Source organism: Macadamia integrifolia, unplaced genomic scaffold (genome assembly GCF_013358625.1).
Source record: "Macadamia integrifolia cultivar HAES 741 unplaced genomic scaffold, SCU_Mint_v3 scaffold928, whole genome shotgun sequence".
Classification (NCBI taxonomy): Eukaryota; Viridiplantae; Streptophyta; class Magnoliopsida; order Proteales; family Proteaceae; genus Macadamia; species Macadamia integrifolia.
In genome coordinates, this window is record NW_024870584.1 from 181,173 (window position 1) to 207,318 (window position 26,146).

A 26,146-nucleotide genomic window follows, 5' to 3' on the forward strand; every position below is an offset into this window, starting at 1 on the left:
ACCAGAGCATAACTTTGTCATTACAACTTAGATTTAAGTAATCTTAGACTTGTTGGAAAGCTGGTTTTATATTATAACTGATACAAAAAGTCTCATGTAAAAATAATATCATTTGACTAGTCAAACTTGTTATAAAACCAGAGCATTTCTCTAAATTTTGATTTTTTTTAACTTAATATGACTTAATGTTAATTTTTTATGATTTAATATGGCTAAATGTTGATTTTTAATGACTTGATGTTGCTTAATCTTGATTTTTTTTATGATACAAGGTATATATAGCTTACTAAATAATGTTAGAAAATAGGAAAAATAAAAAATAACAATTGGTCGCCATGTTCGCCTCAAGGCGTGCGTCTTCTCGCCTAAGCACTTAGACAACCCTCTACCGCCTTGGTTCGCCTTGGTGCCGTGACAACTATGGCCGAGAGTGAGATACATGCCGAGAGTCGAATTCCATAAAAATTCCACTTGTGGCCAACTTTCGGCTCTCAGGTGGGCGCATCCGCCCACCTGAGTGACCCACCCATGTGGTTACTAACGGTTTTAAAAAGTATAAATAGCATTATTGTGTTTTTCATTTTCTCATTTATTACATTAAGGAGTTTGGTGAGAAGAGTAAAGAGGAGAGAGAAAAGAAGAGAGAAAAGAGAACGGAGAAGAAGAAAGGGAAGGAAGAGGAAGAAGAAATGGATTTAAGCAGCGCCAAGGTTTGATCTTCCCATTTCGACGCCGGAAGAGTGATCCCCAACACGAGATCTACGATTGGAGGTGAGCAAAGGCTATGTTTCTTAAACTTTCACCAAACCCAAGTAAAGCCCTTGATTTGGGTAGAGTTCCTTGAGATCTTGTAAATCCCCCTTGAGATGATGAATCTAAGGTTTAATAGATGGTCTATGTGTTGATTTTGAAGGATTTGAAGAAATGTTTATAAGATTGGGAAAGCATTGGGGATTTCTTGAGCTAAGAAGTGATTTTTGGGGGTTTTGAAAGAGTTCTTGAGCAAAGAAGGTAAGATGGTTTTCCAATCCTTAAATCTAACTTAGATCTAGGTTAGAATCATCTTATAAGACCTTGAATGTGTGAAAAATGTGATTGGAAAAGTTCCATTTGATTCTCCAAAGGTTGGGAAAAGTTTCAGGGAAAAAAGGCATTTTTCCGCCCTCTCAGGTGGGCTGAGACCAGTGGGCCGCACGGCCCACCTGAGGGCACCCACCTGAGAGGGCAGGCCCTCGGCTACGACCAGTGGGCCGACCTGCCCGCCGGAGATGACCGGCCCTCGGTCCCCACCGGCGGGCCGAGACTGGTGGGCCAACCGGCCCACCTGAGATGACCGGTGGGCCGTGACAGGTGGGCTGTCCGACCCACCCGAGAGGCGCCCAACATGACTTTTGTGTCCGAATGGACCCACAACGGACGTGCAACCTTCTTTTATGATTCTAAACATGATTTTGTCATCAAATATTGTTAGTTTTGACCCCAAAGTGCTGAAATGCTAATCCTATTCACTTATGATAGGTTCACCAAAATTTACGTTTCTCGCGTCGGATCTCACCCGTACCGGGCGTGAGTCACGTCCCGTAGTGGGGAGAGGACGTTTGACCTTATTTTAAGGCTTGTTTGGCATTCATTCAATTGTATCTAGACTAGCCATGTCATCATGCAGATTATGTGTAGCTTAGTCATCCTCATATGATATAACATGTGTGTTGTGTTTTACTTTCTCAATGCTAAATGATTGATGTGCTTATGTGATGAATGATGGGATCACTGTGCATGATGCATTATTAAACTAGATGCCGTAGTCGGCTTGGAAACGAGTGCATTGGTGGCCCGTGGAATGGGACGCGGTGGCACTATGCAATCGTACTATGTCATATAGAAGCATGCGATTTAGGGTTATCATTTTCCCGTGCTACGACCCTTCCCAACAGGGGTTGAGGTGTTGGGTTATAACTTGAGGGGAAGTAGTGGTCGCGGGTGTCGGGTCACTGTGGCGGTTAGACATACGCCCGGCTGGTCATTAGGACAGTCGACAACCTCAGTGGTATATTCAAGAGGGCCAATCATACTGCTTTTAAATTGCTGGAGTCAGCACCTTTACTTTCTGTTATTTACTTTTATGTTGAGAGCTGGTAGTCGGCATGCTTTACTTTTTTGAGTACTCACGGTGGGCCTTCTCCGATAGCCCTATGGGTGTATCGCGGGATGGAGTTCGCGGCTAGTACCCGAAGCATACGCGCACTGTGGTTGCAGTAATACCAAACCAAAGACCTAGTAACGTTGTTTAGGTGGATGAGGTTTAAAATGAATTGCATGGCATATAGTGCATATGGATATGATTGTTGTGTGGATTTTGTGTGGTCCTTTTCACTTACTGAGCTAGTGAGCTCATCCCACGTGTACATCTCTTTTAGATGATTTTGCAGGTCACCCACCTGAAGATCAAGTGTCGGGCCCCACAGTTGAGTTCCCCGATGAGGATTGGTGGGTCCCCGAGGAGTATGAGCACGGTACGGATTGCACGTGCGAGGGCTGTGCTGCAGGACCACAGTATTGACGCCGTACAGAGTTTTACTTTTTGATTCTTTAGATGACCCCTTTTATGTACTTGATACGTGAATTGTTATTCTTTTTGTATAAATATCATGCCTGCGGGCCCACATGTATTTATCTATATACTACAATTTGGGTATCAAGTATATTGGGGGTATTTATAGGTAAATTAAGTCTTCCACTGAACTTTTGAACATTTATCTTAGATGTGTGTATGTTGTGGTTGGGTACTGTATCAGATGATCCTGGCAGGTTTGGATTAACCGGAGTTAACCCGGTCACCGGTCCGGTTTTGTGTGAACGGGGTGTGACAATACCTTTACCTAAATCTAGGTTTGGGTCAGTACATAAGGGTTTTTTCATCTTTTAACTTGTATTAGGGCTTCTATACATGAAGGTATAAATAGGAGGCGAGGGGTTTGTTTTGACCTGATCACGAATCTCTCTTTCTCTGGGAACCAGCCTCTCCGTAAAGGGGGTAAGGCTGTCTACCTATATACCCTCCCAGAACCCTGCTTAAGTGCAGGAAGCCTTTGTGCACTGGGTAACGGCCACGAATCTCTCTTTCTCTCCATATCTTGCAATCTCTCTTCTCTCTCCCTCGAATTCTCCCTTCTCAGGCAGGTTTGAAAGTCTTTCTCTCGTTCTTTCATCACTGACCACCCAGCCCATGACAGTATTAGAGCCTCAAATCAATACCTACACAACGAGAAAAGAAGAAAGTAGGAGGTGAGATTAGAGAAAGAGGAGAGAATAGAAAGTGGAGAAAAACAGCCCATGATTAGAGAGAGAACAGAATATTTCTCCAACTGTGGGAGAGGGAATGTATTTATAACATTAAATATAAATAATTTACAAGGAAAGACTTATGTATAAATTACACATAAGCACACTACCAGAATACCCTATGGTTCAACTAATCTCTTAACACAAAACCTCATTGAACGACAATTCTTATTTCCGTCATGAAACAAAATGTGCTAGATATTTTGTTCGAAAGGGAAAAAGCATTTTGCACCTGGGATCTTAAGACTGCGTTTGGTAGTAATCCAAAAAAATGTTTCTGGCATTTTTTTTCGTTTTATCGGAACAAAAAAACGAAATCTTCTGTTTGGTGTCCACAGTTCATTTTTTCATTTATGCAAACGAAAAAAAAAAAAAAAAAAAAAGGAAAAAGGAAAAATGGGAAATGATGAAACACGGTTAACCATGTTTCAACAGTTGAGAAACGTTCCATTTGGAACATCTGCAGGTTTCTAAAGCCAATGGTCCCGATAAAATTCGTGAAAAGGCTCAAACGAGAGAAGCTTCTGAGTTTGGCGCAAAGGAGAAGGTGTCAAGTCTAGGTAAACTTCCGACCCTTCTTCATTCTTCACACGGATTTGCAGGGTTTCATCTGGAAAGACTCGCTGAAACCTATAACTCCAGAACACTCCACCACAGAGAGAGAAGAAGGTGTCAAGTCAAGGTAAGAAATCCAACCATTCTCCATTCTTCCTCTTCTCTTCTCTGATCATCTTCATTCTTCTCCTTTTCTCTCCTTCATCTTCTTCGCACAGATTTGCAGGGTTTCCATCTGAAAAGACTCACTGAATCCTAGAAATCCAGAACACTCCACGCAGAGAGAGAAGAAGGTGTCAAGTCCAGGTAAGAAATCTGACTTTGTACTCCATTCTTCCTCTTCTCTCATCATCTTCGTTCTTCTCTGTCTCTCTCCTTCATCTTCAGATTTGGGCATATTTTTTTCTTCTTCTCACTGATGGGCTTGGGATTTTTTGCAGATAACCTTGGTACCAAAATCGTTGTTGGAGAAGATAAACTTCCTTCATATTTTGGTGGCTATCTTGGGTTGTTGCAACAAATCAGTAAGGAATCCCACTTCTTACCTTGCTCTGTCTCCGTATGTGACCTAAAAAAAAATTGTTTCCCTATAATCATCCACACTGTTCACTTAATTCATCTCCACCTGAGTCATATGGCTCTTTATTTCTAGGTTTTTTCCCCTAAAATGTAGAATCTGTACTCAATAAGGTTTGCATGACCTGTACTTATTACAGGCACAACCACAATTTCAATTGTCGATAGATAAGCTATGGCAATTTGTCTAATATCTTATCAATCCTGTGCAGCTATGCATGCTTGTTAAATTAGGTGCCTATCTTCATTTTGAACTCTGAATCTAGCTTTTATTTGGAGAAATTTGCATTAGAGCTGTATTGGTGTGCAAGGGAGATTTCTGTTTTGAAATCTGATTACCCCTGCTTGTTCTATCTCTTTTAGGGTGATCTACTTAGATGATCTGGGTGTGGTACTACAGTCATGAAGTTTATGACTTTGATACAGTATTCTGAGGAAGGAGAGGAGTAGAATATGTATATTTGGAAAAGGTATGTGTACTTTGAAGATACATGGGGATTCAAGTTCATTTTTTCGCTGGGGTGGGCTTGGGCCCACAGAAAATAACAAATTTTCCTGGTGTGAGCTTGCATGATTTTTTGTACTTGTGGAAAGGTAAGTATAATATGATGCATAACAGTATACATGATCTCTATGCCTTTCTACATATTTGACAATTAAAAAAAAATATTACAGTTTCCAACAGCAAGATATATATGTTATTAAATCAATAGTGTGTAGAGGGAAAGTAAAGGAACAATCACATTGGAAATGTGGGATCGTACTTTTGTGCAGACTATGAATGAGAATAACGAAATAAAGCATTGAAACTCCCAGTGGTCCGGATAATAATATGACAGCATCATGCTATACTGGGAAAATTTTCAAAGGAAAATGGCTACTGTAGGACATCAAAAGATTAAAACAGAAGGCTCCAAAATTGCTTTTAAGCAACCATGTGTTAGGACTGCTAGAAAGGTTTGATTTGTTGGTATACCTTAAATTTCAACCCGCGTTTCCCTGTTTCACTGGTATCACCGTAGCAAATATCTACTAGCCTCAAAACTTCATGTTCACCAGTTGGAATCTTGTACTCTGGATTTACTTTCCCCTCATCTTCGTTTGGAATTCTGTAGGATTTTCTTAAATCAACTGCATACCGTTTGCAAAGCTTTTCCCATTCCTTCAATAGGTCAAGAAAATCCTCTGCAGATTCATTCCTAATCTGTAAAAAAACCATTAAACATTCCAATGATTTGTGCAGGCCACCTACTTAATCCATGAGAATGTCAAGGCATACTTGTGAATTAGGATGATTAAGTCGCAAGCTTTCACAAGCAGATTCATTAAAATCGACAGCCCATTTCTACAATAGCAAGAGAAGAAAATAAGTACTCCACAAAGTGGACTGGGTTGAAGAAAATATCAAAATTGAGGAAATGGAAAGCTTTAAGGGTTTCAAGATTTACCGTAACAAGATTTACACCAGAAAGTTTGGCACCGAGGCATAATCCAGTTGACATTCCCCCACAACCAGAATAAAGATCTAACAGTGTTAGCTCTGACTTTTTATATCCATAGCTAGCTCTTTCATCCAAACAGGGCCCACTATTATTCATATGGACTGCATCAGTGGAACTGGATGAAGATACATTGCAGTTCTCCTTTGGAATGTCTGAATCAACACGGAATTAAATTAGATACAGAAGCAAACAATAATTAAATAAACTAGTACATAGATTTACACCGCTTCCTGCAAATCACTATACCAGAAAACATTCGCCACATCCAACTGTTATAAAGGTCAATCCAAATTAACAGCAAGAGAGATTGAATCTCAAAAAAGTCAACTACATAGGTAACTGTATAACCTTTGACTACAAGTCTAGCCTTAGTACTATCAGGATGATATTTAATAATAATTAAAAAAAAAAATAACCCTTTTCACAAGTTCTTCTCCTTCTGGTAATACATTATGCTCCCAAATTTTCTGACTGGTCAATGTATCTATCTCAAGATGACAAATCCATTATCTGTTTCCAATCAGGATGGGAGAGAGCATCTATATATGAAGGAGGAATAGAAAAACAATATAAAGACAAGACAAAATGGCGATAGGAACGAGAGAGATGTTGAAAGGCAACAAACTTAGCAATCGAATACATAACATCCAAAAAAAAAAAAAAAAGTACAAGAACGCTTGGTATACAGCAATAGGGAAGTCATAATCTGAAGGAGGCATGGTTTAAGATCTCGGTGAGATCTCACTATTATCTCTCTTTTTAGACTTTCCGAGAAGAGATGACAGGCGATACATAAAATCAATCATATCTCGATCAAGATCTCGCCAAATCTCGACCCCATCTCATAGAGACACAGCCCAAAACTCACCTCTATCGCTACACTTCGAAGAAAAAACACATTGTTGATGGGATTTCGGTGCTTTTGCTTTCAAAACTTCATTCCTACACTACACGTAATATATCTACATGTGTTATGTAATATATATTGTATCTAAGTAGTCATGTGGCTTATCTTATGTCATTTCAATGTATGTGAATGTGACTCATCAATCATCAATGTTAAATGGTAAACAATTAAGGAAATATATGATGACTTTTAAATTCTTATGATTATTTACACTTTTTAAATTGATTATATGTGTTCTCACTTCTAAAAGTATTAGATGTTGTGTCATATGTGGAATATAGCTTGTGGAATAGAGCATACTAGACTAGGGTCCAGAGAGTTGGATATTACTTACATAGGGTACGAAGTCAAAATACCATTTTAGGTTTGATTTTTAAAAAACTGATATTTCCACTGTGTTTAGAAGGCCTAAAATAGGGCAAAAGGAAATTTTCAAGGGTTACAAAGACCATATCTACACCGAGTTGACTAATAAATAATGTGAGATATTGCCAAATCTCTCTTTTTTGGCTTAGCGAGATTAGGGGTGAGATCAAGATCTTAAACCTTGGAAGGAGGAAGAGGAACTCGATTCAAAGGAAATTATGGTGGAGCAGACAAGGTATCTAATGATTGTATGACTTGAGGTGCCTTCTGACGCTTACAATCATAAACCTAGTGAGGGAAGATGAAGATATCACACCCTGCCCTAAATTTAGCTAAGGTATGCGACACTGGATTCCCAACCCAATCAGCGTACCATACCCAGGATCACGGACACAGGGTACAACCCACACAAATCCCTAAGAGCACCGGCTAAATCAAAGTACGCATATATGATCCATATAAAGCATATGCATGGTGATCATAACTATGATGATGAAATAATATAGGCCCAAAATAAAAAATTTCTCACAAGTTACAATATCAAATAAATAAATCTTACAACTCAATAATAAAAATAAATAAATGAATAAGCAGAAGGAACATTCCATCCAACTTTGATGTATCTCACAGACACGGCCTCACAATCATACTGAGCACCTATCCGTCTCAGCTCCTGTTCCACTATCTAAAAAGAATAATCAATGAGGGGTGAGCAAGCAAGCACACACACATCATGATGCAATCACATGCTCACACATAAACCATACCAAAATGCCCCATATGCATAATCCACATAATCCATTTATCATATTAATTCCATTCTAGTTACTAAGTCTCAGAATATTGGTATAAGTGCTACACGCAACGTAGGTAGTATCTCCTTCCCAGTACGTCGGGCCTCAGAGATACAAGCTAGTTACAAGCAAGAGTCAACCAATCCCAGAAAGAACCTCGGCCCCCAGCTAACCCCTGACAGCCATGGTCCTGGAATGCCACACCGTCATCGATCTCCCATGTTGTCCAACAGCCATGAGTATAGTAAGTCGTACCATGTTGCGCCCTCTCAAGATACAGTATGTCATATCTGGGTGTAGTAGTCCTCCACGACCAACCACCTAGTGGGATTAGCCAATAGCTTACCTCCTATTGGCAAGGGGTTATAGCACTGAGATACGATCCTAACCATATGCAATCTGCATGCATCCACAGCATCTGTAGCATCCAATCACACATCTGTGGCCATAACTGTAGAATTGACATCTGAGCCCATGGTACCGGAATCCACATCTCGGCCACACCGTGCCTTAAACTGTCAATGTTACAACCATCACCACTCAACTACAGTACTACACATCCACAAAACCTCAATCACATCATACAAAGTAAAATCATGCCACATGTGCAATATATAAATTTTATAGAAAATAAATCCATAAAATGGTATCCATCACATTACACATGAGCATGCAAAAACATAAGAGTATAGAAACACTCCATAAAATTAAACAATCACCCACTCACTTGATACCCAAATCTGATGTTCTTTCATTAAATTCCCGATTGCACGCATCCTTGCCGAGTATTTCAGGTTCCAAATTTAACAATTCATATTCAAAATTGATTTCATTTTCTTTATCCATTATTAACTTTTATATTTTGTGACCAAATTGAATTCCTTCATTGGAATCCATACCCAGCTGGTACACAAAATACTGATCTCAGGTCAGTATGTTTCCCAGCTGACCAAGCTAGCATACCAGCACAGCTTCCAGCTTCTATGTAGGTCACCTACCCTCTCCACATAGGTAACACTTCCATTGTTGGACTATTGGAACTAACCTATAGTAATTAGATCACTAATTACCAAATAGGAATAGTATGTAATTCCCACAACCTTTAAAGGTATTGGAGTGAGGTTTCCTGCACAACCAAGGCCCACACTGGCATTCCACATCTCAACTCTCTACCCGGGTATTCCCTCCTTGTCTCGGGTCAAAAACTTTACCTTTATACCCTATACTCAATTTCAGGGCAGTCGATACTACCGGGCATCTACTTCACATTTAAGACTAAAATAGCAATACTGTCAGGGCCAAACTGGCAGGCCGGTTTTTCCTGACAGAACAGGCCTTCAACAGCAAAATTTCTGCCTTCCTTTAGGCAGAATTCTGCTGAGCCATTCTCTCAATTCCCAAGCTTACATTTCATCCTATTTACTACTATAACCATACTTAGTCTGAATGAGGTGTCAATTTGACTGACTTCAGTCCAACCCAATGAACACTTGGCCGATTAGGTTCCCAATTCTCCCAATTTTCTACCCGGGTAACCCAACTCTGTGTTCTGCGGCATCTACCCTTTCTCAGACAAAATTAGGGTATGCAGAGCTTTAAACCACCTTCAATTTTATTCCTCTTCACCCAATTTGGCAAGAACCCTATTACCTATGGTTTCTGGGACAATCCTATAGCCAATTAGGTCCAATTGGGGTCCAGAAATTGGGGTTTTTGCCGTGGGAGGCTAAATTAAGTCCCCACAAACAAATTCCCACACCAATTTCAATTAATAACTGACCCTACCCCTGGCCAAATTCACTAGGGTGAGTTAGGGTAATTTACCTCTTTGTGGTGTCTGTGACTTGCAGGTATGGTAGGGAGATTCTGGTACAGTTGTGCAGCTCTCTAGCTTCTTCCCTACTGTAGCAGCACGTAGGGAGAAGCAGGAGCAGCAGTAGAGGCACTGGTGCAGCAACAGCAACAGTGACAGCACACCTCTCTTCTTCCTCTTCTCTTCTTCCGTTCCTTTTCTCCTTCTTTCTCCCTTCTCTGCTCCACCGAATTTAGCAGCAATAAAGGAATGAACAGCAATACTCCAACCCTATTTAATAGCCAAAAACAGACCTTAGGGCCTGTTTGGTTGATGACCCATAAATTAACCCATTATTTTATTAATTTAAAATTAATTATAGACTCCATCAATCACGAAGGTAGGTGCATTAGAGCCCTTAAACATGCCCCTATACATGGTAGGAGTGGGCAGATCTTCACTGCAAAGGAGTGGGGACTATAACAGAAAAACCCAAATTTCTGCATTCCGTCACTCAAAGTACCACAGATCCACAATAAAGCAATCCACTCTCTGCTGTGAACTGGGTCATACCATTGGGCCCAGTTGCTTAAATTTCAGGGTGTTACAGAAGGAGAAGAAGTTGAATGATCATCAAGAGAAATGTCATGACAAATAGGAAGGGGAACAGAAGCAGAGGTGATAGAAGAAAGAAAGGCAAAAAGGTAATCATACAGCATGAAAAAAAAAAAAGGATGGTGTGCCCTCAAAAAGTAACATCTAATCTAACATAGTGTTCTCAAGATAATGGGCTGAAACGAGTTCTTGAACCTTGGACCCAGGAGACCTATATGTGTTAGGATTGGAAACAAGTTTCCGTATGAGTTTAAAGATGCCTGCTGAGTTGACAACATGGATTCTTCTCAATGCCAAACCACCTTCCTATTTAGGACGGCAGACCAACAACCAGCTGATGGGATGGAGAAATGAGAGGAGTCTATTTCTTTCCAAAGGAAAGTGCACATGAGGGACTCAGCAACCTTGAAGGACACCTGTGGGAGTTTGAAAACACAAGACCAATAGATGAGGAGGGATTGAATGACTGATCTGATGAGCTCAAGACGATGAGCAAAAGAGAGGAGCTTGTCTTTCCAAAGCTGAAACCTTTTACGAATAAGATCAAGCATAGGGGTACAATGATGGCTGTGAGACGAGAAGGGATAAGGGGGAGGCTAAGGTATTTGACTGAGAAAGATCCCAAGGAAAAACCAGTGGAGGTATGAAAGGAGAATTTAACCGAATCGAGAACTTTAGAGAGGAAGAGACGGGATTTCAGATTATTGATACGAAATCTCAAAAAGGATTAGAAGATGGAGGGAAGAGAGGATGGTTTGAATAGAGAGGAGGTCCTCCTTTGAGAAGATCATAAGATCATCAGCGAAGGCTAGATGGGTAAGGTTTAAGGCTTTTTTTTTTTTTTTTTTTTGATGAATAAACAATTAAATAACGCAAGAGAGAAGAATGCACAAGGGGGAGAGGGTGGGAGAGGCTCACATAAAGCCAAACAAAATAAAAACACTTAAGAGCACAAACAAACAAAATAAAAAAGAAGGTAACAACAAAGATACAGGGGAGAGGCGAGAAGGATGGAGGAGGGAAGACCCCAGGACACAACAATAAGCCTGTTCCTTGGGGAATCCCTTACACTACGATAAGGGAGGGAGGAGAGTTTGGAGCTAACGTCGAAGTAGATGGCCTTCCGAATCTAATCGAAGATCTGTAATTGGATGTCCATTTACGGAGATTTCGTTGCATCCAAACATAGGAGATGAAGGAACCAGCAAAGGTCATATCAACTCATATCCATTCTCTACTGAGCGGGAGAGTAGCTCTTCGAGAAGGCCAACATTTACTAAGGACCATCTTCAAAATCTTAGAAAAGAAAGGGCAATGGAAGAAAAGATGGTCAACATCTTTGATACCATTCCAGAAAAGACAGCAAGAGGGAGGAACTTAAATGTGCAGGTAGATGAGGAAAGACTGCGTTGAGAGGCAATTAGAGATGGCTCACCATGTTGTAAAGCTTTGCCGAGGATGTGACCTTTAAACCAGATAATTTTATGGCAAGAAGCAAGGGGTTTTTGAATCAAATTTGGTCCTAGGCAGAGGAGGGAGGAGAAAAGTCCTATGGGGGAGGGAATCCAGGAGATTGTATCCTCTCTACCACGGTGACTTGGAGGGAGGGGGGAGGGAAGACCAGATGTCCGCAAGAGGATGAGGAGAGAGGGGGGGGGGGACCAGATGCCATTGGAAATGATCAAGTCAACCCTGGCATTTCTGTTCAAACCCGAAGAGAAAATGATTCTTGGGTGAGGGCAGAAAGGAGCACTCTGGAGGGGTGCCAAGGGTCGAACCAAGGGAGGCCTTGGTACCATCCCCAGTGGTTTAGGAAGAGAGGCCAAGGTCAATGGTCCTAAGGTGCAGGAGATTGCGCCACACCCAAGAAGCATCAGGGGCCTAGGTGTCCAGAAAGAGTTTTGCTAGAGGAGGTAAGAATGAACCCAAGCAACCCACATACTGTTTTGCTTGGATACAATTTTTCAAATAACTTGAGGCTTCCCACCGGGTTGACCTCTTTGATAGGCCTCAGTCCCCAGACCTCCTTTAGATTTAGGAAGGCAGATAGGGGTTCAACGGATCAGGTGGAGGAACTTGGCCAAATCAACACCTTTACAGTGGAGAAAGCAAAGGGGACATTCCATAGATTTGATGGTGGACTTGGGGAGGACAAAAAGTCCAAACCAATAAAGGTACATTGATTGAAGGATAGATCAAGTGGACTCCAGAGACCTACAAAGGATAAGAGTTTGCCTTTCCAAAGTTAAAGCCTTTTCCTCATAAGGTCAAGCATGGGGGTGTAGTGATGGGCAGTGAGACTGGCCGTGATAAGAAGCAGCCCAAGGTACTTAACCGAGAGAGAACCAAGGGAGAAGCCAGTGAGCTCAAGGAGACGAGATTTGGAGGCTTCAGAGAAGCCGGAGAGGAAGAGATGGGATTTGAGCAAGTTGATATGGAAGCCCGAAATACTCTTAAAGGGCTGGAGAGAGGACATAATGGAAGAAATGGAGAGGGGGTCAGCTTTAGAGAAGATCATACGATCATCAACAAAAGCGAGATGAGTAAGGGCAAGGGGTTTGCATTTGGGAATAGGAGAGATGAGGTGCAGGTCGGTAGAAGATTGAATTGAACTGGATAGGACCTCGAGGGCCAGAGATAAGAGAAAGGGGGAGAGGGGGCATCGGAATGCAGTCTTGGGGACATCCTCCTCACCAATGAATATCTTGTTGTATCCCGCGTGGGCATCCATGAATTATAGAATTTGGTGTTTTGATGCAGAGTTTACCAACATGTCTACCACAGGCATTGGGTACTCATCTTTGAGTGTGGCTTTGTTGAGGTCTCTAAAGTCAATACACACCCAAAGTTTGCCATTCTTTTTTACAACAGGGACCACATTTGACAGCCTCTCGACGTATCTGGCAGTCCTTATAAAACCTGCCTTGAGCAGTTGCTCGACTTCATCTTTAATTTTTAGGACGACCTCCTTGCCATTCGCCTAGGAGGCTGTTTGAATGGCTTGTATCCATCTTTGATGGTAACCGATGTTTTACTAACTTATGGTCCAATCCTGGCATCTCAAAATAATTTTTATTAGGAAATTTTCTTTACCACCCCTAAAAATCTCCAAAATTTTATGTAACCCCCAAAAATGAAAATAATATTCACCACACCCCTAATTTATAACACCATTAACTGAAAACATGAAATGACTTTTTTACCCTTCTACTTAACCTGTAAACAGAGATCGTTTTTTATCATTCGAAACCTTTGCATACTCCCACCATCAGCTCCGCAACCCTAGCAGGGATGGTCAGGTAAAAGAGTAGCAGCAGCAGCTGCAGTGGGTAGTATGGAAGGGGCCACTCTCCCACATCATTTGAGCTAGCTTTGGGCCACTCGTCCACGGAACTGGTAAGCATCAATAGAAAATTATTTGCTAGGAGGAGAACTCATGAAAGTTATTTGCTCTATTTGGGTTTTCTGGTGAAAGAAGGATCTTGATCTCCCTCTCTCTTGTTCTATGAGTGGATTTTTCAATCTTTGATCGTCTCCTTTTGATTAATTGGGGTTTTTTTTTGGTTCCAATTCCTACTCTGTTTTCTGGTATTAAGCATTTTGATCGTTCTTTAATCACAACTCGGAGCCTGCTGCGGTTGGAGCTTCACTGGGATTGGAATATGATCTTGACAAACAAGAATTTCCTTTTTTTTTTTTTTATACTTCTAATAATTGCATCTAATCCCACCTTGTAACACCACAACAACCATGGTATTTCCTCTTCGTTTTCCCCCGAAACGCTTCCCTGTTACAAACTGAGAAACAATGGTAGATCTACCGATTGAAGCACCAGCAGCTTCCTTCCCAAAATAGAACAACATTTCGATCTGACAGAGGAGAAGAAAAACACACACATGGATTGTGGTGGTGAAGTGGCAGAAGTGGAGGAATTGGCGGCGATACTGGTGGTGGGGTCGGCAATGGTGGCTGTTTCAGCGGAGGTAGTGGTTTGGTGTTGAAGAAATGTTAGATTGGGTGATAGTGGTGTTGATTTTGTAAGTACCTGTCTTCCATTAATCAAAATCACAGACACAAAAAGATTCAGACAAGAGACAAAACAAACCCAAAATTCTCAGAAATGTTGATTAATCCACCATTAAAAGGGATTCAAGAACATAGCAGAAAAAACGACAGAACAAAATAAAAAGAATGAAAAGCAACAGATCAATAACCGAATGGTGAGATTCTCCCTTATGTCGATCTTAAGAAAAAAACCCTTGCATACTCCCTCCTCTTCCTATTTCCTTTGCGAGTAATCGGAGCAGAAGTTTAGGGGTTACTTTACTAATTAGGGTCAAGGACATAATGGTAAGTTTACATACCCAAAAGGGTAGTTTGGCCATCATTCGGGGTTTTGGATGTAAGAAGCCCCTAACGCGGTCGACGGCAGCTATCCGAAAGGAAAGCGGGTAGATTATTAATAGTGCGTTAGATACTGCTAGTATTGATTTTTTGGATGAGTGGATGTTCGTATGAGTTGGTAATGGGTTTGTTTATGAGCGTACTATATTAATACCAAAACCCTTCCTCTTTGATTACGGGGGCCTTCTGAGCCTGTTACTCACAGTATGAGCCTGTTACAGGAAGTGGGATTTCTCTTCTTTCTTTTTTTCTTCTAGTAGCTCAGCGGTAGAGCGGGTTGGCTGTTAACTGACTGGTCATAGGTTCGAATCCTACTTAGGAAAATGTTCCAGTTCTTGTTCATGACGCTCTCTTCTTGCTATCGTATCTCTAAAAGGAAGGAGGAAAAGAGAAGTGGAAAAGAAAAGGGGGGGACATAAAACCAAAGCCCTGAAAATTCCCAATAAGGGATACAAGATAACAACTATAAGGAAGCCTCCAAAACAACACCAAGAAGGTCTATAAGAAAATAATCCTAATCTATCAAAAAGCGAAGCTTGAGAGAAAGATTCTGGGAGAGCAAATTCTGACCAATAAAAAATTGTACCCATGTGAGAGTGAGCCTCAAAAGCAAGCCTATCTGCAACTGCATTCCCCTCCCTGTAGGCATGCTGAATCTTCATGGCAGGAGATAGAAGAAGCTGACATTGATTGATAATCTAGGATATAGCCCAAGGAGTGCTGATATGAGAGAGCATAACTTGAACAAGCATCTTAGAATCACTTTCAATGAAATTAGGAGAGATGTTATGATCTGAACAAAACCCCCCGCTTAGATAGAACAGGAGCCCTGGCAGAACTAGAACAGGTACAAGGGCGCCAATTTTCTCGCTTATACAGACCTTGACTGCAGCAAATCCAATCTTATACGCCCTACGACCTAATTCTAACGGAATGGGTTTTTTAGAAATTTCCTGATGAAAGTGAGGGATATAGGAGCTCTTATTTTCATTTTTGGGGGTCACCCCAAATTATGGAGATTTTTAGGGGTGATACAAGAAAATTTCCCTTTTTATTATCCATAAGCAAATTTATAATTTTTTTCCTAAAGTCTGGTCCCAACAGCTTGCTTATAAAAACGGGCTTTCTATCCTCCTCTAAGCCCAGATTAACTTCCTCCAAGGGATCTTAGACTTCAGCCAATGTTTCTTCCATCTTTAGCGGTGTTGGTGGTAGATTCTTGACTTCGATTTTAACACCCTGAATTTTGAGGCAACTATACCCCAGTGCTAGGACTTGACTGATAAGAGGGGTAATGGGTTGTTATATTATGGATCCCACATGTACAGCAGTAGGAGGAAATTGGTAAATTTACTAGCCCCATAGGGGTAGTAAAATAGCTCGAAATATGTGGAATCAGTCCTACACACATGGTTTTAAGCATCAGTACATATCGTACCGTATCGGCCCTTACCGATACCATACATGGAATTTTTAAATCCTTTCATATCACTATGTATCCTATGATACATATACGCATCGATACACCACCGATATGTACCGATACTCAATGGAAAATATAAAATCGAGGTGAAATGTACATTTCAGTATGTATTGGTGCGTACAGGTAAGTATCAACCAACACATACCGATACGGTACGATGCATACCGATACAGTGCTCTAGGGTCATATAATGGCCAAGATGGGCCATTTTTCAGAAAAACACGATTTTTTGAGGGGTTTTTGTTCCAAAGTTGCTGTCAATCATATTTCTTTCTAACTAAAGTGGAAATCAAGGTTGGGAACAAGGATTTTACATTTATGGGACAACTACAAACCTTGAATTCTTAGTGTGATACCCTCAATTTAGTGTTTATGTATAATACATGTTATCAAAAGCTTTTGTTTTTTTTTAATTATGTAAAAGTGTATAAAAAAGTGTTTCCTATCCATTTATGTGCGTATATTCAGCGTATCTCCGATACGTATCTTAATTTTGGCTAACCAATACGGCGACGAATACCGATACTTTAATCTTTGCCTACACATGGTGGACTATGAAGTACAGAGGATTTGGCTGCTAGGGGGCCAAAAATAGGGCAATCAGCAAGCTACCCTGCTAACAACCGACCAGCCGGTTGGACCTACCAGATGCCTGACAGCAATACAAAATGGAATCTTTTGTTGTGGGGCCCACATGTCTTTGTGTATGTTCGGACCATTCATATGGTATGGAAGGGCATATTTTTATGGTCATGTAACACCTGACATGCAATGGGTTGAGTTGGTCTGTGGGCCAGTGAACAGGAATAACCCAGTTCTTGTAAAACTGGGTGGTCATAGCCAAATAGACCCTAACGGGCTGTGGCTATATAAGGAAACCCCACCCCCTTATTCTCATTTATCACCTACAATAAACGTAAGCAGAGAGGAGAGAAAGAAAAGAAGGGTGAAAGGAAGAAGAAGAAGGAAAGAAGAAGGGTTGTAGCTGGGCTGCTGCTGTTCCTGTTGCTACCAGGAGGCTACGGCCTTGCCATGGAGCTGCTGTTGCTGCTCTCAAGGTACTGCCAAGGAATGTGCTGCCAAGGTTGCTACCACAGCCGGGATAAGGTCTGGAGCTGGAAAGCTGCACCTGGGAAGCTGTTATTGCCTATTTAACTCCTAAGAACTGCGAATAAGGTAATTTCCGCTGGCCTACCCTGTGGATTTTTGGTATTATAATTTTGCCAGTAGGGTTATGGTTAGTGTATGACTAAATTGAGATAGGGAAATAACTGTGGGAACTCAGTCCAGCACCCTACAGCTAAAACCCTAATTTTAAGACCTAAATTAGGGCCCAATTGACTGTGCAATTGTCCCAGAAACCCTAGACCATAGGGATTTTGCCAACTGGGTAAAATGGAATGAAATTGGAAGTGGGTTGAAGCCCATATACTCTCAATTTTGTCCAAGAATGGACAGAATCTGTACCCGGGTAGGAAATTGGGAGAAATGGAACCCAATTGAACCTGTGCCCAATGAATTGGGCTGCAATCAATCAAATTGACACCTCACACAGACTGAGCATGACTAACATAGTCTGTAGAATGAATTTGGAGGCTCGAAAGTCGAGAAAATTGCCCTGGCAGATTCTGTTCATAGATGTGTAGAATTCTGCAGTTTGCAGACCTGAACTGGTGGGCACAAGTGGCCAGCCGGTCGGGGTCTCAGAATCCTAAATGGCTACTAGTTGGGTCTAGGTGCACCCTGTACAAGAGTGGGGCCTACAGATATGTACTTAGTGAAACTAAGCCTTGTAAAATTGGCTATGGTAGGGATCCTAGAGCCCAAATCCTATCATTGAACTAGCTGAGAGAACTCTGCCATAGTTAGGGGATTTCCATAGGGAATGTGTAACACCCTGAATTTTGAAGCAGCTGCTCCCCAATGTCAGGACCTAACTGGCACATGGGAAATAGGTTGTTATCTTATAGATCACACATGTACAGCAGTAGAAGGGAGCAATTGGAAGATTTAATAGTCAAGTAGGAGGGGCAAAATAGTAAAAATTTGTGGGAATGGCCCCACACATGTCAAGTAATGTAAGACAGAGGATTAGTCTGCTGGAAGGCCAAAAAGAAGGCAACCGACCAGCCAGTCTGGCTGGCAGAATACTGAAAAATTGGGTTTTCCCAAACACCGAAAGTTTGAAGATCCACTATAATAATAGATTTTTCAACAGCAATGGGACGGGAAGAGAAACTGCCCCAATTTGCTTGGTCGGTTGGAGTGCGAAACCAAATGGGCCATTTGACAAATCGGGATGGTAGCAACTTTCCTACGAGTGAATCTCAGTGAAGACATTGTATGCTACACACAATAACCACCAAGAACAAGTAAATGCAGCAAAATCATGGAAGGATTTGTAAGAAATTGCAAGAAATGAAACCTAGGTTACCATATTTCCTAAAAACGAAAATTTTACCAAGAAATTGGTGAAATAGGGAAGAATGCACTTACCGGTGATGCAGTACAGAGGTGGAACAGTGAGAAAATAGCCGGGAAAGTGTTAGAATGAAGTATTGTGGTAGACTGGTGAAGAAACTCTTAGCAATTGGATTTCTGAAATGAAGTTTGGAGCTCTCAGGTAGAATTTTTATATCTACAGTTAAGTGAATTGCCAGTCGGTCGTGGTCCCTAACCCGCCGGTTAAGTAAATTTTGCCCAGTAAGCGCTGAAATTTTTATGATGTAATATATGGAGTTTAAGTTCTGTTTTGAGATCATAAATTTAGAATTTTAAGGTGCATAAGTGAAATGTGTGGTAAGCATGGAAGAGAGGTACGGTTCTAGTTTGAGAACATAAATTGGAACAAGGAAACGTGCGTGGATGATAGTTTGAATGCAATTGAGGATAAATAAATATGTGTGGGAATAGGAATGTGATCTTGATATAATTTACAAATTAAGTTTTTAAAGGATTGGAGATACTTTCGGATTTGCATGTGTGAATTCGGGAATGAATTCTGTAAATGAGATGAAAATCTAAAGTATATAAATACCAATGTGGAAAAAAAAAAAAAAAAAAAAAGATACTATGAGTCATTAGAAATTTTTGGAATGGTGGCAGCATATAAATTGCATTGTCAAGAAAATCATTGGATCATATTGCATTGAATTTTGAAAATGCATAATAAATAAATGAAGGGATATCTATGACAATGGCCAAATCGAGGATAGATATATACAGATGTGAAAATGTGGTATGATCTCGATGATAAATGAATTATGATATTTGAAGATATTTTCAGGTTTTTCCACTTAGAACGGTAATATTTTGGTGGATGACATCAGAATAAGTTTATAGACTATACAAAGCTATATGGAACAAGAGAGCCAAGTAAATTGACTAGGATGTTAAGCAGATATTATGCATGTGGTTAACCTACTTATGAATAGTGAAGTAAGTTAGAGACTCTTAGAAAAAAAAAATCCCAATTCTGATATTTGCACCTAAGAAGAAAATGGAATTTGGAAAAGTTATTGAGAAGAAAAGAGAGTGGTATTCTGAGGGACTCTGTGATCCACACTGAGATTAGGTGTGGGTATGGATAGTAATACAATATACCTATAGAATGGAAACAAAAAATGATACTAGGTCATGCAGTAAATGAGTAAAGAGTTAAGCTTGGGAAATATAGTATCCAAGTGATTTTCCCTACATCCGAAGTGCTAAGGGAGAACTGGAAGAAACCAATATAGCCGGAAGAGAGGTTAAAGTGCTCGGCTAAAATTTTCTGGTACTACCTAGTAATGTAGCCGTGTTATAAATGAACTTAATAAAGATACAAATTAGAGATTAAGAGTGGTAATGAAGTATTGGAATGGATCCTTGGTGAGAAACAGTTTCGTAAATTTCGAGGACAAAATTTTTGTAAGGAGGGGGGGAATTGTAACACCCTGAATTTTGAAGCAGTTGTTCCCCAGTGTTAGGACCTAACTGGCACATGGGAAATAGGTTGTTATCTTATGGATCACACATGTACAGCAGTAGAAGGGAGAAATTAGCAGATTTAATAGTCAAGTAGGAGGGGTAAAATAGTCAAAATTTGTGGGAATGGCCCCACACATGTCAGGTAATGTAAGACAGAGGATTAGTCTGCTGGAAGGCCAAAAATAAGGCAACCGGCCAGCCAGTTTTGCTGGCAGAATACTGAAGAATTGGGTTTTCTTTATGGGACCCACTTCCTTGCAGCATTGCTCCTTGCACTCCCACCATGTATAGGGGAGTATTTGAGGATTTTAACCCATAATTTACCTTAGTGGGCAGTGGGGACTACATGGGGTTATGAGATGTTAAAGTTTTCGATAAATTTAAATCAAGTTATAAGGTCCAGCCAAACACCCCTAACACCCCTAAGGTCTCATTTGGGCTGGCCTATAAATATTTTCTATCAACCCTAATGGCTCATTTGTGCCATACGGTTACTGTTAGCAGCAAAGAAAAGAAAAAGGAAAAGAGAAGAAGAAGAAAGGAGAAGGAGAGAAGGGATGAAGAAAGAAAGGAAGAGGGCTTCTGCACCTAGGGATGCTATTGAACAGTTCAGCCAATAGGTATGAAATTCTGCCATGTACAATTGCAGAATTTAAATTGGTTCATCTGAATTCATAATTAGGATTAGGGATTTCAGTCCAATAAGGACTGTAATCAGATTCCTGTGCTCTAATCAGCTTCCCAATAGAAGAATCCCCAAAATTTAACGAGATTCTGAGACCCAATTGGCTTGAAACCATCTTTGTAAACCCTAGAACAAAGGGCTTTCAGCAATCGGGCTTAATTCCTGCAAATTGATGAGAGAATTAAGCTGATTGTAGCTTGAATTCTGTAGTAAAACAAAATCAGAATTAAAATTGGATTAAAATTAGATTTTTGAAGGTGTTGATCAGAAATTCTTTTTGGAAAAATCAAGTATGGAGCTCAATTGGAGATAACATGGGACTTGGGTGACTGTAACCTGATCATTACAGTCCTAATTTGGTGTTTAAGAGGAGGAATTGATTCAATTGTGCTAAAACACCTAAATTCCCATCTAAATCCTGGAATTTCTGAAATTGGAATGTGTAGATACCCAGGTTAGCTAATCTACACCAAGAGGTGGGTCAATATGCTGCCCACATAAGCATATAAGACTCTCCATACAAGGCCAGACCAATTAGGCTAGAAAGGGAATCAATTTCTGGGCTTATAGTGTATAGCAGTAGCAGTGGCAGAATTGGATTCTGCCGAAAATTGGCTCCGACAGGCTCAATCGGCCAGCTGGTTGGGCTAGGCCATACCTACCGATTGGAGTTTTAGAGCCCTATATGGCTGTTGGTTGGGTCTAGATGCACCTTGTACAAGGGTGGGGCCTACGATAGGTACTTAGTGAAACTTAGCCCTGTAAAGATGACTATGGTACGGATTCCAGAGCCTAAACCTGTCACTAAATTGGCTGAGAGGACTCTGCCATAGTCAGGAAATGTACATAGGGAGTGTAAGACCATACCCCTTTACAGAAAATAGTACAATGAGGAAGAAGATTGCATTGGGAATCAGCCCAGTCAGCTGAGGTCTATGATAACCCATAGGTTGCCTCTAGTGAGTGTCTGATGACCTCAGTACTATGTGGCTTAGTCTGTTTAGACAAATAGGAAACCCGAGATTGTGCAGATCAGGTTAGTGACCTACTTAGGGGTTAAGGAACCAAATTGGTTAGGTAGGTAAGCTGTTAGGAGAGATGCTGATCAAGAATCAGTACCTCTGTCCAACTGTTGGTTTGGATTCTAGTAAAGGAATTCAACAAGAGTTTAGGAACTTGGGCTATAGATAGTGAATAATGAAACTAACTTGAAATATTAATTGTTTAACTAGGCACCTAAGATACTCGGAAAGAATACGCATGGATGGGAACTCAACAAAAAGGGCATCAGATTCGTGTATCAAGGTGAGTGGGTGTTTGATTTGTTTTACGGAGTATTTTGATATTTTCAGTTATATGTGCCATATGGAATGTGATGAACACTGTGTTATGGATATTTTATATAAAACTATATATTTCACATGCTGCATGATTTTACCGACTTTGATGTGATCGAGATTTTGTGGATGTGTAGTATGATAGTTGTGTGGTGATGGTTATAATATTGACAGTATGAGGCATGGTGTGGCCGAGGTTCTTTCTGTTATCGTTGGCTCAGAGGTCAGTGTTACAGTTATGACTATAAATGTGTGATGCTATGGATGTTATGGATGCATGTAGATGCATATGGTTAGGATCACATCCCAGTGCTATAACCCCTTACCAATAGGGGGTAAGGCATTGGCTTATCCCACTCGGTGGTAGGTCGCGGAGGACTACTATACCCGGATACAACGTACTGTATCCTGAGAGAGCACAGCATGGTACGATGTACTGTATGCATGACTATCGAACACCATAGGGGACCGAGGTTCTTTTCGGGACTGGCTGACTCCTGCTTACAACTAACTTGTATCTCTGAGGCCCGACATACTGGGAAGGGGATTCCACCTACATTGCTTATAGCACTTATACCCAAATATTGAGACTTAGTAACTAGAATGGATATTTATAAATAAAATGGATCATGTGGCTGTGCATATGTGGATATTATTGTGAGTGTGTTGGCATCATGATGTTCTGTGATTGCATGCTCACCCCTCACTAAGCTTGGGAAGCTCACCCCTCATGTATTTATGTTTTTAGATAGTGGAACCTGAGCTAGAGTGGATCAAGACTCGGCAATGGTTGTGAGATTGTCAGTAAGACATATAGAGGATTGGGATATCCTTTGCTTTAAGGTTTAATTATTATGCTTGTAAGATGTGATTACATTATGGTAATTGTGAGTTATAATTCAATTGTCTATAATTATCAATTATCATTTAGATTTGATCACCATGGGTTATGTAAAACAAAAAATTTTCCTTCTATGTGTACTCTGATTTGGTAGAAGATTTTGTACTTGTGTAAGTTCATCTCTATATTAGATCCTAGTGGTTCAGGCTAACTGGTATGGTAAGGTATCCAGTGCCGCATACCTTAGCCTAATTTGAGGCAGGGTGTGACAGAATGTAAGATCGTGGACAAAAGATGGAGGGAAGGACATGAGAGTCAACACATTGGAGATAAAATCCCAACCAAGGTTCGAAATCTCGTTTCATTTCAGTGTTTTGGTGGATTCATAAACTGAAGTTTTGTTTCGTTTCGGCCAAATTGTGACCGAAATGGTGTATTTTTTTTGTTTGTTTCGATGGTCAAACGGCCATATTTTGACCTGAAACTTGGTGGGTAACTTACTTTAAGGTTAATAAACATGTTTAGAACATGAAAAAGCAAAAATATTAGGACATGACATTGTTTTAGAGTTGCACCTTTGTTTGGCAGCAACCGTCGAACTGTTTTGAAAATTTTACCTGGTTTTGGAGAAAGAACTTTACCTTTCCTAAGCTTTGAATGTGTAGATCTTGTAGGAGTCCAATAGAAGTCAAAATGTGTGATGATGTGGCTAAGTAGAGGCTTATTGGAGACTTAGAGTGTTTTTCCTTTAAAATATACAAATAAAACCGAAACCACCAAGACAGGCGAAACAGAGTCGAAATTTCAACCAAAATACCAAAATTTCGATCAAGATATGGTATTTATAACACATAAAATGTACCGAAACAATACCGAAATTTCGACCGAAATATTGTACAAATGTTATTTTGGGCCTTATTTAGTTTCGACAAAAAAAAAACCGAAATTTCGATGAGATTTTGAACCATAATCCCAATTGATCATGTCAAAAGCTTTATGAATGTCAATCTTGAGGAGGTCAGCAGGGGAGTGAGACTTGCGGTCAAAACCACAGACAATTTTATGACAGAGGAGGATGTTATCAAAGATACTCGTGCCAGCAATGAAAGCAGATTGATTTGGACTAACAAGGGAGTCAATGACTTTTTAGATCCTATTGGCAAGGATTTTGGTAATGAACTTGTAGAGGAGGTTGCACAAGGAGATGGGTCTAATGTCACTCATACACTCCGCACCATCCTTTTTAGGGATTAGGCGGAGCAAAGTGTGATTGGTCTCGCCAATTTGATTAGGATTCAAAAAGAAATTCCGCACCGCATGGATGAGGTTGTTTCGAATGATGTTCCAACAAGAGGAGAAGAAGCCCATGCTGAAGCCATCGGGACCAAGGGTGTTATACCCATGCCCAAAAACCTGGGCTAATTTCAACTTTTGTATATGGGTGATGCAACCAGGTGACAACTAGTAACTTATGGATTTGCCCGGCTCATTACATGGAAGGACTACAACCCATTGAAGGAGTTAAGGTATGTACTCTACCATTGAAGAGAATTTCCCCAAACCTTGTTAGTGAAATGTACCAAGAGGTGGAGCCCACACACCAAAAACACCTTAAGAAGGCCCCACTCAACTTAAGGAACCATTTCCTCACAAGGGTGACCAGTTCAGCCTTCACCGGCTAATGGTCACCGGCTGGTGGAGCATCCATCGGTGAACACCCTCCGGTGAGAATACTGGCCGAAAATGGGTTAATTTGCCGTGGGACCCGGGTCTTCGTACCCGTGCACATCAAACCACCCCCAATAGTTGGGACAACCTATTGGGGAATAGATTAATGTATCCGAACACCCTAAGGTGGGCCCGTTAGTGCCAAATAGCAGAATAACCCGATATTGGGTAAAAACCCATTAATTCCCCAAACAGCCCTTAATGGGACTTAAGTGGCTATAAATAGGACTTTTACCATTCATTTCTTCTCCTACCAAAATAGTAACAAAGAAAGGGAGAAAGAAGGAGGAGGAGAAGGAAGGCAAGGGAGGAGGAAGAAGAAGGAAGCAAAGGGAGCACCTACCATTGAAGGCAAGTTCCTCTCTCTACTATTTAGATAATTCTCTCTCTCTCATACCCCATTCTTGACCTAAGCTAGGTTGGGGAAAATCCTAATCAAAATCCCTCTACCCACATACCCAATCTACAAATTGAATGGGGGATTTTGGTGTGAGGGACCTAATCAAACAAGTTAATCATTCACCATGGAGTGGGAAGGCATCTTACATGAAAAGCCCCAAATTTGGCAACCTAAAACCCTAGGATTTGGGAAGTTGCCAAGTCCTTTACAACTAGTTATCCCAAACCCAAAATTAGGTTGGGAAAAATGAAATTAAACACATAAATCATGGATTTGAGTGATCACACAAGCAATTGATGGTAACCACATGAACCCCCCAACCGATATTCCTCAATTTAGGTTAACCTAGACTTGAAAAATGGGGATTTGAGTCTATCTTATTCCTCTATGTAAATTAACCCACCAATTACACTAAACCTAAGCTAGGTGTGGTGTGTGTGAGTGCCCCACATACAAACCCACTCTAAAAATCACAAAAACCTAAGCTATAAACTATGTAAAAGAGAAGAGAGAAAGAATAGAGTTGGGAAATGACACCCCACTGAACAACATGCACTCCCACAACTATACACAGGGGCCACAGGGCCTATAGGGCTGATCTGAGCAAGGAAACCCCGATTTTAACTTCACCGGCTGATGGTCACCGGCCAGCCAGTGAAGGCAATAACCATCCATCGGTGAACCCTGTAGATGTAATTTTGAGGTTTTCAGACCTTGTAGATCCATCCACCGGTGAACCCACCGACGGATGAGCATCCACCGGTAAAAATATTACAGGATTTGCATCCCTTTCGGATTTGTCCACCAGTGAACACACCGGCAGATGATCATCCACCGATAAGAATCCACC

General features: G+C 40.8%; 1 protein-coding gene across 1 annotated transcript; it reads right to left on the reverse strand.

The window, feature by feature from the left end:
- Positions 1-5,407: 5,407 nt before the first annotated feature.
- LOC122070450 (DNA (cytosine-5)-methyltransferase CMT2-like) lies at positions 5,408-8,545 on the reverse strand. The gene is made up of 3 exons (XM_042634601.1): positions 5,922-8,545; positions 5,753-5,818; positions 5,408-5,677 (listed from the first exon to the last, which is right to left on the reverse strand). Exons 1-3 carry the CDS (start codon positions 6,069-6,071, stop codon positions 5,423-5,425), a joined length of 471 nt encoding a protein of 156 aa, XP_042490535.1. The 5' UTR covers positions 6,072-8,545; the 3' UTR covers positions 5,408-5,422.
- Positions 8,546-26,146: the final 17,601 nt, after the last annotated feature.